This window comes from Oenanthe melanoleuca, chromosome 14 (genome assembly GCF_029582105.1).
Source record: "Oenanthe melanoleuca isolate GR-GAL-2019-014 chromosome 14, OMel1.0, whole genome shotgun sequence".
Classification (NCBI taxonomy): domain Eukaryota; kingdom Metazoa; phylum Chordata; class Aves; order Passeriformes; family Muscicapidae; genus Oenanthe; species Oenanthe melanoleuca.
The window spans coordinates 14701580-14715013 of NC_079348.1; the positions used below are offsets into that span (position 1 = coordinate 14701580).

The following is a 13434-nucleotide window of genomic DNA, read 5'->3' on the forward strand; positions in this document are numbered from 1 at the left end:
TCTGCTGAGATCCACCCAAGGCTCAGCTCAGGGATCTACGGATCAGCAAACCAGGGGCTGATTTGTCCTTCTGCTTTCCCAGAGCTTGTGGAATCATTTGGGTTGGAAAAACCCTCTGAGACCCTCGAGTCCATCCCTTAACCTACCACTGCCAAGGCTACCATTAAACCATGTCCTCAAGTGTCACATCCACATGTTCTTTGAATGCTTCCAGTGATTCCACCACCTCCCTGGGCAGCCTGACATCCTTTCAGTGGAGAAATTTTTCTAATATTGTCTGAGGGGTAGATCCAATAAAGAATTCCAGTGCTTGGAGAATGGCTTTGAGCATCCTCATGTCCCCTCTACTGTTTTATCACCACAATGACTGGGAGGTCACAGCATCTCGTGGATGTCCTGGTGGCATCTTGCCTGTTCCTGGGAAGTTTGTACCCAAGAGGTGAAAGCCAAAAGAGCTTTGTGGGATATGGGGTTTCTGAACAAAGTCAGGGTCTTTTTTAAGGCAATGGGTTTAGTTGATAAAGACAGTAGTATGGATGCAAATATTGGGATTCACCAAGGCATGTCACTGAGCATTGTGTGACACTTGGGTTTTAAATTAGCATTAAATGGAATGAATAAGGCATAAATTTGATGGCAATATTAGATAAGGCATGGGCTGGTCTTTGAAGTTTGTTAATGAGCTGGTTGTGACTGGGAAAATGTAAATTACTGAGAGCATTTCCAGCAGGAACCTGAGGAGCTGATGATTCATTCATCATTTAATACTGTTGACTGTAATCCAGCCAATAACAGCCAGCATCTGTCCCAGTGAGGAACGCAGGTGACGCAGCGTCTGCCAGTGTGTCACTGCAGCCTCCTCACTCAGGAACTTTGCTGTGGCTGGCTCCCTCCAGTTCACCTCTTGAGCCTGTCTGACTGTCAAGCCTGAGAGGGAGCCACTCCTAACCAGGCTTTTCCTGGGGCTATGGCATCAGGAAGGCACCTTCCCATGGGGATTCCCTCCTGCCTTCAAAGACCACATCTAATGGTGTTACTGTGGCCACTGAAACAACATTTTCAGGGTCTCTCCCACTGCCTGGATGCTTATTAACTGGCATGTGTAAGAAATTAGTCATCCATGAGGATCTCTCTGCCAAAAGGTCAGACCCATCACGTGGGGTTGGGTTATGAAGGGAGGGAAGATCCCCAGTGCAGAGGGACATGAGGGCAAAGAGCCAGCGTGGTGGGGATGGATCAGAGGGCTGCTGAACATGAACATGGTAAAGATGTTATTCCTTTCCACACCTCCTCATCTGAAAGGATGTGAGGGGCTCACAGCAACTCAAAGAAAGGTTACAGAAAGGAGCAGGAGCTGGTAAATGTGAACAATGGTAATTAACAGAGTTCAGAAACTCAGGATGTCCCACTCAGCAAAAAAAGAACATGAAGCAAATCAGCTGTGGTGTACAGGGAGTTCCAGCTCATCAGGGGCTCCACACATAGTGGTCAAGCTCAACCTGGAGCAAAGCTTCTGGTGCTTGGGCATGGAGATCACTTTCCAGGGGATTTGGGGGATGAGATTGCATGCAGGTCTTTGTTGAGGTGTCATGCTCCAAGGGTTTGGCTTGTGATGTTCGTGGAGAACATCATCATGGATGGATTGGGAGAGTGGGCTGATGCTTCTGCAGGTACTCCAAAAGCCATCTCTCTCTTTACTGCAGCAAGAGCTAAAGGATCTGCTTTCTGTTCAGGAATATAGGAGAAAAACCAGAGAATAACCTGTATTAACTGTCCTAGAAGGGGTCACAAATAGGCCAAGATACAAATAGGGTTGTGTTTGCACAATTACAGCTCCTTCTGGCAGGGTTTAATTGATGTGGAGTGTTTGCAAAACTTTTGAACCTTATAGTTGGGAGGTGAAAACAGTCTCAAGAAAGGTCCATGAGGTGGGATGCAAGGCAGGGCTCCAGTGTTCATCTGCCCTCTCAGGAATGACAGTTCTCAGCAGAGCCATAGGATCATAGGAACATAAAGATTTAAGGATACATCCCTTCCCAGCTCCTTCTGCCTTGAACACACTGCAGGGCAGGGAAGGAACACTCTGGAGCTCCAGCCCACCACAGGAAAGCTGCACTGCCATGAGATTGATTGTGGACCTGAAGCCTTGCACCAGCTCTCAAAACCAGGGTGTTCCCTCGTGCATGAGGAAGCTTTGCCTGCTCCCCACAGCTGGAGAGCCCTTCAGCCTTGTACCCAGTCCCTGCCACACTGACTGCAGGTTTTGTTTGCAGGAAGGAGTTCTCTGAGCTGCTGGAGAAGTTTGGCTCGCAGAGCAACACGGGCTCGGCGCGGAGCTCGCCGGTGCTGCACGGCGGCAGTGAGTAGCTCACAGGAGCTGGGAGAGTTCCCTTTATCCCTGTGCCATTCTGAAGGAGCTGTGCTTGGATTTGAGTAGCTGCTGGGGTGGAGTTCTGGAGAAAGTTCATCTTTATTGCAGACCCTTGGTCTGCACCCAGTGCGTGGCCGGTGCTGCCACGGGGGAGATCAAGTGAAACTGGAAAGTGATCCCCAAATTCTGCCTAACTGATGTGCTGGGCAGGTGACTCCATCAAGAAGGGCAGCTGTAGATTTTTTGGATCTTAAGGCATATCATCAATAATCCATTCAAAAATAATTATTTTTCACTTGCAAATGGGAAATGTTTAATGAGATGCAACAAGGTGGACTTAAGCAAGATGCCAGCACACAAAGGGGTGTGTGCCTGGGGAAGGAAGCTTTCCCTACGCCTTGGCATCCCACCAGAATTTGAAGAAGGTATAAAAATGATAGCAAGTTTTGATGTAGAAGAAAAGAATTGTTGAGAGATTTTATTGGGTAACTAAAAAAGTAAAGAGTAAGTGAGTTGGAAGGGGCTTTTATGACTTTGAGTAAAGGATAAGTTCACCTCAAACAAAAGATGTTTTTACCAAGCAGAACAATTTTCACAGACAAACAAAAAGTAGAAAAAAGATCTCAGAATTTTCCACTGCAAGAAAACTAAAAAACAACTTCTAGCTTAAACTGTAACACACTAACTTTTTGTGATTGGAAAATAGTAAAGTGAATATGGTAATGTTAGTAGGCATGATAGGCTATAAGTAATAGTAAAGGTATTAATTAGTTGTTATGTAATAAAATGCACAACCAAGAAAAAAATATAATGCTTTCTTTCCTTTACTTGCAACATGGTATTTTTGTTTGTGAAAATAGTTTTTTTTTTGTAAAAACATCTTTTGTTTGAGGTGGGTTTATCTTTTGCTCAGAGTCATTAAAGCCCCTTCCAACTTACTTGCTCTTTGCCTTCTTAGTTACCCAGTAAGACTGGCTCAGCAACTCTTTTCTTCTATATTGTTAGAAAAATTAATCCACAAACACCAGAGGTTTGTGTCCAAAAAGGAGACAGAGGAGACCTTTTAGCTTCATTTGAATAAAGGGAGAGGCCATGGGGCATTCCCCTGGGGTCTCTCAAATTTTTGGAGGATGAATCCTCCTTTTTATCCTAATTTCCCAGCTGCATTTCCCTCTCTCTTTCCCCATTGGTTGAGGTACTTGAGAGGCACAGACTTCCCAAACACCTGATACCTGAGATTCCCCTCTAATGTATAACCCTCCCTTTTAACTTTTAATTCTTGTAGAATTCATAGTTTTTCCCCGTTGCTTCTTTCATCTTCTGATATCCAATTTCATTTAGCAGCAAACCCACAGTTTGTTTGTAAAGGCAAATATCTTTTCCCATTCATCAATCAGTGAATCCATCCCATTGTTTCTTTTATCTCTCGGTGCTAATCTTATTTACCATTAGACCCACAGCTTGTTTGTAAGGACAAATGTGACATTCCTCTCAATATCAAAACTTGCTATCATTTCTAAACCTTCTTCAGATTCTACATTCAAACACCTTTCTGTTACACATAGATATCTATAAGACCCTGCTGTCACATCCTGACCCTTCCCAACACATAACTCTTATTTTAAGCCCTTCCATTTAACCACCACGTGGTTAAAATCTAGGAGTGCATCAGCTCCAGCAGCAGACAGGGGGGCGGGTGTTCTGGGGTCTGTGTGCCCTGCTCTGACGTGCCTTTGTGTGCAGGTCGGTACCTGGAGAGCACGTCCTCGGGCTCGTCGTCGCGCTCGCAGAGCCCGCTGCTGCTGAGCCCGGCCGGCGGCAGCCCGGCGCCCGCACAGTACGTACCGAGCTCCGGCCTGGGGGACACGTGTCTGCCAAGAAAGGCAGGAGCTCCTCTTTGAAATGCAGAATGTAAACCCCCTCCCTCTAAATATTATAATTTGAAATTAAGGGGCTCTCAGGCAAAGATATGGGAATTAAGAATAACATTACAAAGAGCAATCCCAACCCTGCCAGAGTCAGAATCCAAGCTGACACCTGTCAGTCAGTCAGGGTGTTGGCACAGTCCCATTCAATGGTGGCTGCATCCTCCTGCAGTGGCAGATGTGGTTCAGTTGAAGCAGTGCTCCTGTAGAAGGTGCAGTTTCCTCTGAAGGTCCAGGGATGATGTGGAAAGGTCTGGTTTTCCTCTGGAATCCAGTGGAAAGATGGTACCTTGGTGTCCAAAATCTCAGTTTTTATCTGGGTAGGAAAGGCTTGGCTCCTCCCCTGGCTGGAGCATCTCCCAATGGGATGATGCAATTTTATCAGCCATACAGTGGGACTGAATGGCCATTAACAGGAGATATCTCCTGGAGGGAGGATGGGTTGTGGAAAAGCTAAAGATGATTACCTCACCCTGTCCCAAAGATGCCCATTAGCAGATGGTATGTGCCAGGAGATAAGGGTCACTGCCCCACCCGGGTTCAACAGATGGTGGTAGAATACACATTGCTGGCCACATCCTATATTGCAACCCAAGACACAGGGGTACACCCAAGAAATCATCCCAGTGCTTCTTGAGCAGTTTTGTTCATCCTTATGTCCCTTTGTCCTGGTTTAGAGCAAATTTAGGGAGAAAACCTCTGACTGGGGTTCTTTTACGAAACAGATTCAAGCAGTCCCTTCCCCAACTGGTTTGGGGAAATATTTTCTCAGAGAAAAGTGGAAAAAAACCTGTTTAAATAACAGGCAAAGCACTTCCCAGTACAAAAATGAACAGTACTAAACAGCACAACCTCTCATCGCTCCAAAGAGACGACAAATTCAGAAGAGTGTTTTTTGTGGGCTGTAGCCTGGCTACTCTTCTATCACCACAATGGTTCAGAGGCCACAACATCTTCTGGATGTGCTGGTGGCATCTTGGCTGTTCCTGGGATGTTTGTTCCCAAAGGGTGGAAAGCACCATGGTTACCCATGCAGCAGCTCCTCTTCCTCCCCCCTGAATCCCAGGGTGAGGCCCTGGTTTACAGCCAGCTGAGAGGGCCCTGCACATCACTTTATGAACCACGAGAAGAGTGTGGTGCAAGGCTGCTGCTGCTTTCAGGAGGTGCTTTTGGAGCTTGTTTCCTATTGCCCTGCTCCTGGCACTTTGACCCATGCTCCAAGAGCACCAGCAGCACTCCATGCAAACATCCCTGGTGGATGCCCTTTGCTTTGGGGTTATCAGCCTGCAGTCACTGCACCCTGTGGTGGCCAGAGCATCTCCCTGAGTGTTTTCATGTGGCCATCTGCCCTTGCACGTTCTGCAGGTCGGGGGTTTGGACAGGCAGAGCTGGTTTTCCTGCAGAGTCTCATCTCCAGGGCCCTTCTCCAGAGGAAGGAGGGTGTTCACCCCTGTGGAATGGGGACCATTTGTCCCTAGGGCTCACAGCTCCCCTCCTTTGCCAGCACAAACAAGCCAAGTCACTGGTAAAGAGAATCAGCCCTCACTGCAGAACCAGTAAATCCTCTTGCTAAATACCAGCTTATGAGGGATTTGAAGAGGACAAATATTTGGCACCAGAGGTTTAAGCTGCTTGCATGGAGTGAGACACCCACACAGAGGAGACACCAGATCATCTGCTTGGCAGTTGGTTTGGACAAGGCATCCTTACTGTGCTGTTAATTCCCCCCAGGCTGAGATGTTGAATCCAGAATGGGTTGGGTGGGATGGAACCTCAGAGATCATCCCACTCCAACCCCTCTGGGCATTTAGGCTGGAGGGGCCTGTCTTGGTGGCCTCCTTGCCATGCTGTGCCATGTTCTGCTTGTCCCCATGCTGGTGCCAGGCCCCAGTGGTCTTCCCCTGGAATCACAGACCACTGGTTTCAGCTGAGCACTGGTGATCAGCTGTGAGATGTAATTTGGGCCTTATCATTTCATGCATGTGGCTGCCACCCCCACTGCTCCCCAGAGGTTGTCCCCAGGCTGTGACTTCTCATTGTGGCATCACCTGAGGTCCTGCCACTCCACTGAGCAATGGCAGTTGGATGAGATGCAATCTCATCACAGTCAGTGTCTGAGACTTTGGGTTGAACAGAGCATTTTAATGCTGAATTTCATGACATCATTTCCCTGAGATCATTCACCTTAAAGTAATGTTTTTTCATAAGACTAAGGCACATGCACCCTTCCACTGGGGTGTCTGACCACCAGGGATGGCATTGCTTGGGAGCACTGTGGGGCAGGGGATGCACAGCTGCTGTTGTGCCTGAAGTTGTAACACCAGGAGCCAGTGCAGACTCTTGGGGCAGTGGCTGCTGTGGAAATAAACTGGGAAGCAAAAAGCCAGCTGCACCCACCAGCTGCACCCATCCCATTTGGAGGAAAAGGCTTGTTGATCCTTTAACACCACCAAATCCTTCCCCAAACCTCCCCTGGTGCAGTGCTGCCCATGGGGGCTCAGTGAAATCTCTGCTGCCACAACTCTGTCCTGCCAGACCTCCCTGCTGCCACAGGGCCACCACTGTGGCTGGGCCTTGGTGGCCTCTTGAGTCCTGACCAGCAGCTCTTGGAGGGAAGGGTCCAGCCTGTTTGCTGCTTCTTTTCATCCTTGACTGCTGCTTCCACAGCAGCAACTCAGGGTGTGGTGGGTGTGGCTGTAAGGGATGCCCATTTCTTGCATGATTTTGGGTCCAAACCCTGGTTAAGACACACCCAGCTCTGTATCCTGAGCTTCACTGGGATGTTTGCTAAGAGCTGCCTGACAGCTGATCCATCTGCAAATTGCTGTCTGTTTTTTTAGATTCAAGCAACAACCATCTTGATAATTTCTGTGCTTTTGGCTATAAAACCAGGAATGCCAAATATATTCTGGTTAAATCATTAATTTCTTCTCTAAATCCTATTTGGGATTTAGGGAATCACTCACCTTCATAATATTGACCAATGTTGCCAAAGAGCGGAGCCCTCAGCTCCCCTTACCAATGATGGGTGGAAGAAAGGGTGCAAATAAAAGGCTGGAGAAGGTAGAAGGATCATGCATGGAAAGAAGTCCAGGCAGTTTGCTCAGTGATACGAGAAGATAACCCAGATCACCTCGAGTCACCTGCTGACTTCTCTCCCTTGCAGCTACTCCATGGACTCAGGAATCCAGAGCATTTCTATAGCAAACTCCTCTGGCTTGGGGCTGGCAATCAGTGGTGGATCCAACAGGCCTGACGGGCCCATGATTTATGTCCAGGAGCTGCTGCCAGATGGGGACTGCTACAAAGTAAGTGGGCAGGGAGCTCAGGAGCTCTGCCAGGGGGACTTTCCTACAGGCTGTGGCTGCTCTGAAGCAGCTTTTCTAAGAGTAGATGGATAATTGCAGGGACTAATGAGGATTTGTGTTGCAGGAGAAGGCTCTGGGCAGAGATTTCCCTTCTCAATGCTGTGTCTTTGTTTGTTTAGGATGGTCGGCTCCGACCTGGAGACCAACTCATTGCTATCAACAGAGATTCCCTGGTGGGCAGCACACATGAGGAGGCCAGAAAAATAATTGAAAAAGCCAAATTCAGGTAGGCATAGAAAGTATTTCCTGTCATCATCAGGTGCTGTTGAGTCTTAGGCAGAACACTTCATACCAAGGTTTGGCTTCAAGGGTTCTATTAGTCTTAAATGATGCTTTAAGGTGGTCACCTAAAGAAATCCTGAAGGCATGGATCATCCTGAACTGTAATCCAGGCCTTCCCAGTGTTCTGGGCCTCATGAGTATCTCCTATCACTGCCCAGCAGAGCTTTGAAACAGAACTGAAGTTTAAAAAAAGGGAAAAAAAGAGACTCAGGAGAGACCTCATGGATCTGTACAGGAGGGTGGAGCCAGGTGGGGATTGGGCTTTTCTCCCAATTAACAAGTGACAAAACAAGAGGAAACAGCCTCAAGTAGTGCCAGGGGATGTTTAGATTGGATATTAGGAACAACTTGTTCATGGAAAGGGTTGTGAAGCCCTTGGCACAGGCTGACCAGGGCAGGGCTGGAATCACCATTCCTAGATGTGTGCAAAAACCACAGAGACATGGCACTTGGAGACATGGGTCAGTGACAGCCTTGGCAGTACCTGGGAAATGGTTGGACTGAGTGATCTTAGGGGTCTTCCCAACCTCAGCCATGCCATGATTCAGTGGAATGCAGCTGGTGGAGATCCAGGTGCAGGCTGCTCAGGCTTAGCTGAGCTTATCCTGGAGACAGAACCACAAGCGTGGGAGCTCTGCAGCTCTGTGCCTTTAGTTTTGTTAATAAGATGTTCTGTGTTTGTTGTTTGCTGAAGACACGAGGGAAGCACAGAAGTGGCCTTTATTCCTGGGAGGGGACGGTTACATCCCGGACTGTCAGTTCCCAACATCCCATCCCTGCCTCCAAAGGCTGTGGGGAATGGCCTGAGCTCCTGCAGGCTGAAGGTCCATGTGAGGTCCCCAGAGGTAGGTGGAAGTTCATCTCTAACAGATATCAATCCTGGGATCTTTCCTTGATCAGAGAACTCTCCTTTAGGGAGACCCTAGTAGCACTTCTGGAAACCCAGTGGGAAGTCTGCACTGTTGATGTATTTACCTGCAGGCAGGTGTTTTAAATCTGAAATAATTTCTTCTCTCTTGAGTTTGAGACAGAGATGGATCTGTGGAGATAATGACAGGAGTTTCATCTCCAGGGCCTGCATTCAGACCTGTTTCAGGAGTCTCAGGTTTAAAAAAACCAAAGCTGTTCTGAGGATAGCATCTCATTCAGCACCAGTCATAGGGCTGGAAGGGATCTCTGGAGTCAGTTTGATCTAGGCTCCTAGCCAAAGGCAGGCACAACTCTTTATTCTTCAGGGCCTCTGATGAGGATGAATCCCCAGCATTCCTGCACAGCCCATTCCTGCTCCTGACTGCTCTAATGATAAGCCAGGCTCATTCCTCCTGCAAAGCCAAGCTCCACACTGTGTTTGCAGAGAAGGGCTTGAGCTGTGAATGGCTGGACAGGGTTTATCCACACAACCCTCAGGGTCTGTGGCTCCATTCTGGGCATTTGTCACTCCCCTCCTGGACTGCTGCCATGCTTGGTGTCCTTTCTGCCCCCTTCAAGAGGGGCTGGTGGGTGTTCCTTTCATACAAGACCATTCACAAAACATCTTGCTTTCCAGCCCTGTGGGGACACAGACTTGCATGAGTGTCACATATGTGCTGCCTTTGGGTGCACCAGGCTGGGACTTGCCCTAGAAAGGCACCAGAGCTCCTGGAGCTGTGCCTGAGGGCTGTGCTTGGACCCCTCACCCCCAGGTGTGTGATGCTGTGCACTTGTATGAAATCACACCAGTGGCTGGACTGAAATGGCTCCTTTCCTCACTTTGCTGCTGAAAGATGGAACTTCTAATGAGGTTTGGACTTGCCCCAGGCAGGCATGCAGCCTGTCTGTATGAACTCACACCAGTCCTCTGCCCCTCTTGGCACCCAAGTCCCAGCTGGGTCAGAGCTGTCTTGGTGGTGCTCACCCTCAGATCATTTTTCCATCTTTCTTGTGCTTTCAGCCATGATGTAGCACACAAGAAAGGGTATGAACTGATCTCAGCTTCCTTCCTTTCACGGAGATAATTATGGGTTTGGGGTAAATGTTCCACCTGGCAGTGGTCAGATTTGGGTCCTCCCTGCTGGGTTGGATGCAGAGCTTCAGGGAGAAGCTCTGTGGAGAAACCAGACAAGGTCAAACCCAGCCCCAGCATTCAAGCACAGTTACAGTAAGGACTGAGCTGTTTGGGTGTGATCAGAGGTTCTGGGATGGCTCAGCCTGTGCCAGCTGCTCCATGAGAAACCCCTGGAATCTCTTTAGGCCCACCTGCACAAGAGATGGCTCTGCCTTGAACTCCTCTATCTCCTGCTCATTATTTACACCAACAGATTCTTCTTAGCAACCGTCTGTGCCATTTTGTCTTGTTTTTCTAGAGCAGACGTGAAAATCCTTTTCCTGTGCCTTCTTTGTCTCCGGACATTTGCCCACCAGAGCTTACAGTCTCAGGTGAGTCCTGCCCAAACATCTCTTTGTGTGGGTGACAAACAGCTGTGGTTCCTCAGAGCTGAGGATTGTGAAATTATGGAACCACAGAATCACAGAATGGATTGGCTTGGAAGGGACCTCAAAACCCATCCCATCCCATCCTACCCCTGCCATGGGCAGGGACACCTTCCACCATCCCAGGCTGCTCCAATCCTCAATGTCCAGCCTGGCCTTGGGCACTGCCAGGGATCCAGGGGCAGCCACAGCTGCTCTGGGCACCCTGTGCCAGGGCCTGCCCACCCTCCCAGGGAACAATTCCTTCCCAATATCCCATCCAGCCCTGCCCTCTGCCAGTGGGAAGCCATTCTCCTTGTCCTATCACCACATTTTTTAGCAGTGTTTATACTGCTGGAGTGGAATTTAATGGGGTGATAGTGACACTCAGCCTGCTTAGAGAGAGGGCAGGCAGCAGCTTGGTTCACTCAACAAGTAGTAATTATGTCCATGTTTGCCCATAGTAGCAAAACTCTTTACTGAGGCATTCAAGGACTGAGGTATTCACAGGAGATAAACTCCTCCACTCTCAGCCTGTGGCTCATTTGCAGCAGGGGCTTTGCCCACCTCAGACACGCAGCAGGTTCTGCACAGGCCACATTCCCTTCTGGTGGGAATGGGGGGTCTTGGACACACAGTCAGGTAATAATTGGGATGCACACAGCAGCCCTGCACTCTGAACAGGCTTTGATGCCCTCAGTTGGCCAAATTGGGAAATGGTTTAGAGATGTTAAATAAATCAGATTTCTCTCTACATCCAAACTTCAATTTTTTGCTAATTTTTCCATTCTGTATTTTATTTCCATGCTCTGGGTCTCCTGAGCTCTTACCTTTTGTGGAGAGACCCACTCTGTTCATCCAACAGTGTGGCAGCAATGGGGGGTGAACCTGAATCACCCTGCAGCTTCCCAACTCCCTTAATACTCCTGAGGAAACCTCAGTAATCCCCAGAGCCCAGGGAGATAATCTCCACCAGGTACTCCATATCCCTGTGACAGGAAGGTCACTCCTGCCCTGAGGGAAAGATGGACTTTCCCAAATCCTGAATGAGTGCTGCCCACCATTCTTGCAGCCTCAAGTCCAACAGCCCTTCCTTCCCAGGGACATCAGCTCTGCTTACAAATCCCTGTGCCTTGCTGTGATTCCCCACTGGAAGGCTCAGAGCAAGCACTGGAGGTAAACCTGGGATCAGCAGGAGATGGAGCAGCTGCTCCCAGGAATGCCTGGCTCACCTTGGGCAAGCTCAGCAGCTTCAGCTCTGCCTTCCATGCTCCACTGAGAGGCCCTGGGACAGGGATGAGCTCTGTCCTCCCTGCCCTGAGTGCCCTGCAGATGCCAGGGACTCTCCCAGGTGGCCACCATGGGCACCAAGTCCTGGTGATGGGGACAGAGCAGCCCAGCACCACCCAGTGACCCCAGCCTGACTTAGCTGGGGGATTTTATCACTCCAGGATTTGAGTATGGGAGGCTTTGTGTCAGTGTTGTCATCCATGGAGACAGAAGTGGCCAGGCTGGGAGCCTGGGCCAGGCAGTGCCTCTCTCTGGGTGCCTGAGGGATGCCCTGGATGTGGCTGTCCAGAGCTGACAGCAAAGCCACATGGAGCTAATCCTGATTAGCCATGGCTCTGCCCTTGAACCTGGAGAGGGAAGTGGTGGTGGCTGATCCAGCAAACCCATTTGCTACCTCTTGCTGCTTCCCAGCTGCTGGCCTTAGCAGAGCAGATGGATGCCTGGATTAGGAGGCTTATGCAGCACCTCTGCTGCTCCTCACTGGCACCCTGATGGACAGGAGGGGGAGAAGTGCTGCAGGGATTCCAGAGGAGCTGTGCTGCTTGGCACACCAGGGCTTCCTGTCATGTTCACCAGATCCTGAGCAGGCAAAAGGAATTGCTCCCTGGGCAGATCTTGTGAGTGGCACTAGAAGGAATTTTGTCACCTGAAGGTTTGAGTGTGGGCAGGGGCAGGCACAGCAACCCTGCATCCTTCTGGGGTCTGCTTGGGCTCTTCAGGAGCAGCAAACACCTTCTCCAGCCTTCTCCCAGGGAGTGTCATGGTTCCTTACAGGCAAGGGTTAATCATCATGGGAAAGGGGTTCCCTCCAGGGATGGAGGGGCAGGGCTGGTGCTCTGGACCTTTTCAATGCTGGGCCAGCTGTTGGCAGCTGGATCCTCCAGCTCATGACAGCTTTTCACCAGCACAGCAGCTGCTGCCTCTGCCTCTCGCTGCCTCACAACACATGTGGCTCCTTCTACCCAAAAAAAACCTGCCTGCCCAGCTGAGCAGTTCAAGAAAAGAGTTCAAGGATTCTTGCAGTCTTGGGGAGGAAAAAAAAAAAATCTCAGAGTGGTGCTTTTCCACATCACTTTTAATCTGTTCGTTCCCATGTGTGTCAGGAATTCTTTCCATTTTGCTTAATCAGAGTAGACAAGAACTAGGCAGATTTTAATTAATTTTTCTCATAGTTCATCATCACCTCAAGACTCCACAAAACTCTGTGACTGGAAATTTCCAAAGTGCTATTTTTGCACTTTGTCCCTGGATGAAATAGCTCATTTTAAACCATGCAGAAGCCCAGTTTCAGAAGGATTTGCTCCAGTATCCAGTCTTTCCTAGAGAGGCCTAGTTCAGCCTTCCAGAGCTGGTTTTAGTAAATCCTGGACTTGAGTTTTTCCCCTGCTGCACACACTTTATATTTCACACAACAAGAGATCTGAATTTTGCTTTGCAGACCTCTACCCAAATGCTTCCCCATTAATATTTATTTTTGATTTTTCAGCACCTGCTTCAGCTTCTAACTACAAAGCAGCTTCAGGCACCAAACCTAGAGTAGCACTGGATCCCCACATCCGGCTCAAGGATGGAAAACTGGAACTGGTAAGTGGCAGGGTCCCTCTCCCCAAAGCAAGGTGTCCTCCTTGTGCACTGTGCAGGGAATTGTCCATCTTCAGTGAGTTTGTTGGAGGCTGAGTCCAGCCTCTGAAGGTAAACAGCATGCAGCATCCTGACTGTGCATTTAAACATCCCTTGGCTCCCCTTGGCT

The 13434-nt window shown here is 49.1% G+C and overlaps 1 protein-coding gene across 1 annotated transcript in view; it reads left to right on the forward strand.

Moving 5' to 3' along the window:
* Nucleotides 1–13434, forward strand: part of LOC130259462 (syntaxin-binding protein 4-like) — a 46701-nt gene that overhangs the window by 22367 nt on the left and 10900 nt on the right. The window contains exons 6-13 of the mRNA XM_056503761.1: nt 2274–2359; nt 4115–4208; nt 7043–7051; nt 7463–7604; nt 7784–7890; nt 8641–8791; nt 10289–10361; nt 13171–13268. Coding sequence (XP_056359736.1) covers nt 2274–2359; nt 4115–4208; nt 7043–7051; nt 7463–7604; nt 7784–7890; nt 8641–8791; nt 10289–10361; nt 13171–13268 — 760 coding nt within the window. The remainder of the gene's footprint in view (nt 1–2273; nt 2360–4114; nt 4209–7042; nt 7052–7462; nt 7605–7783; nt 7891–8640; nt 8792–10288; nt 10362–13170; nt 13269–13434) is intronic.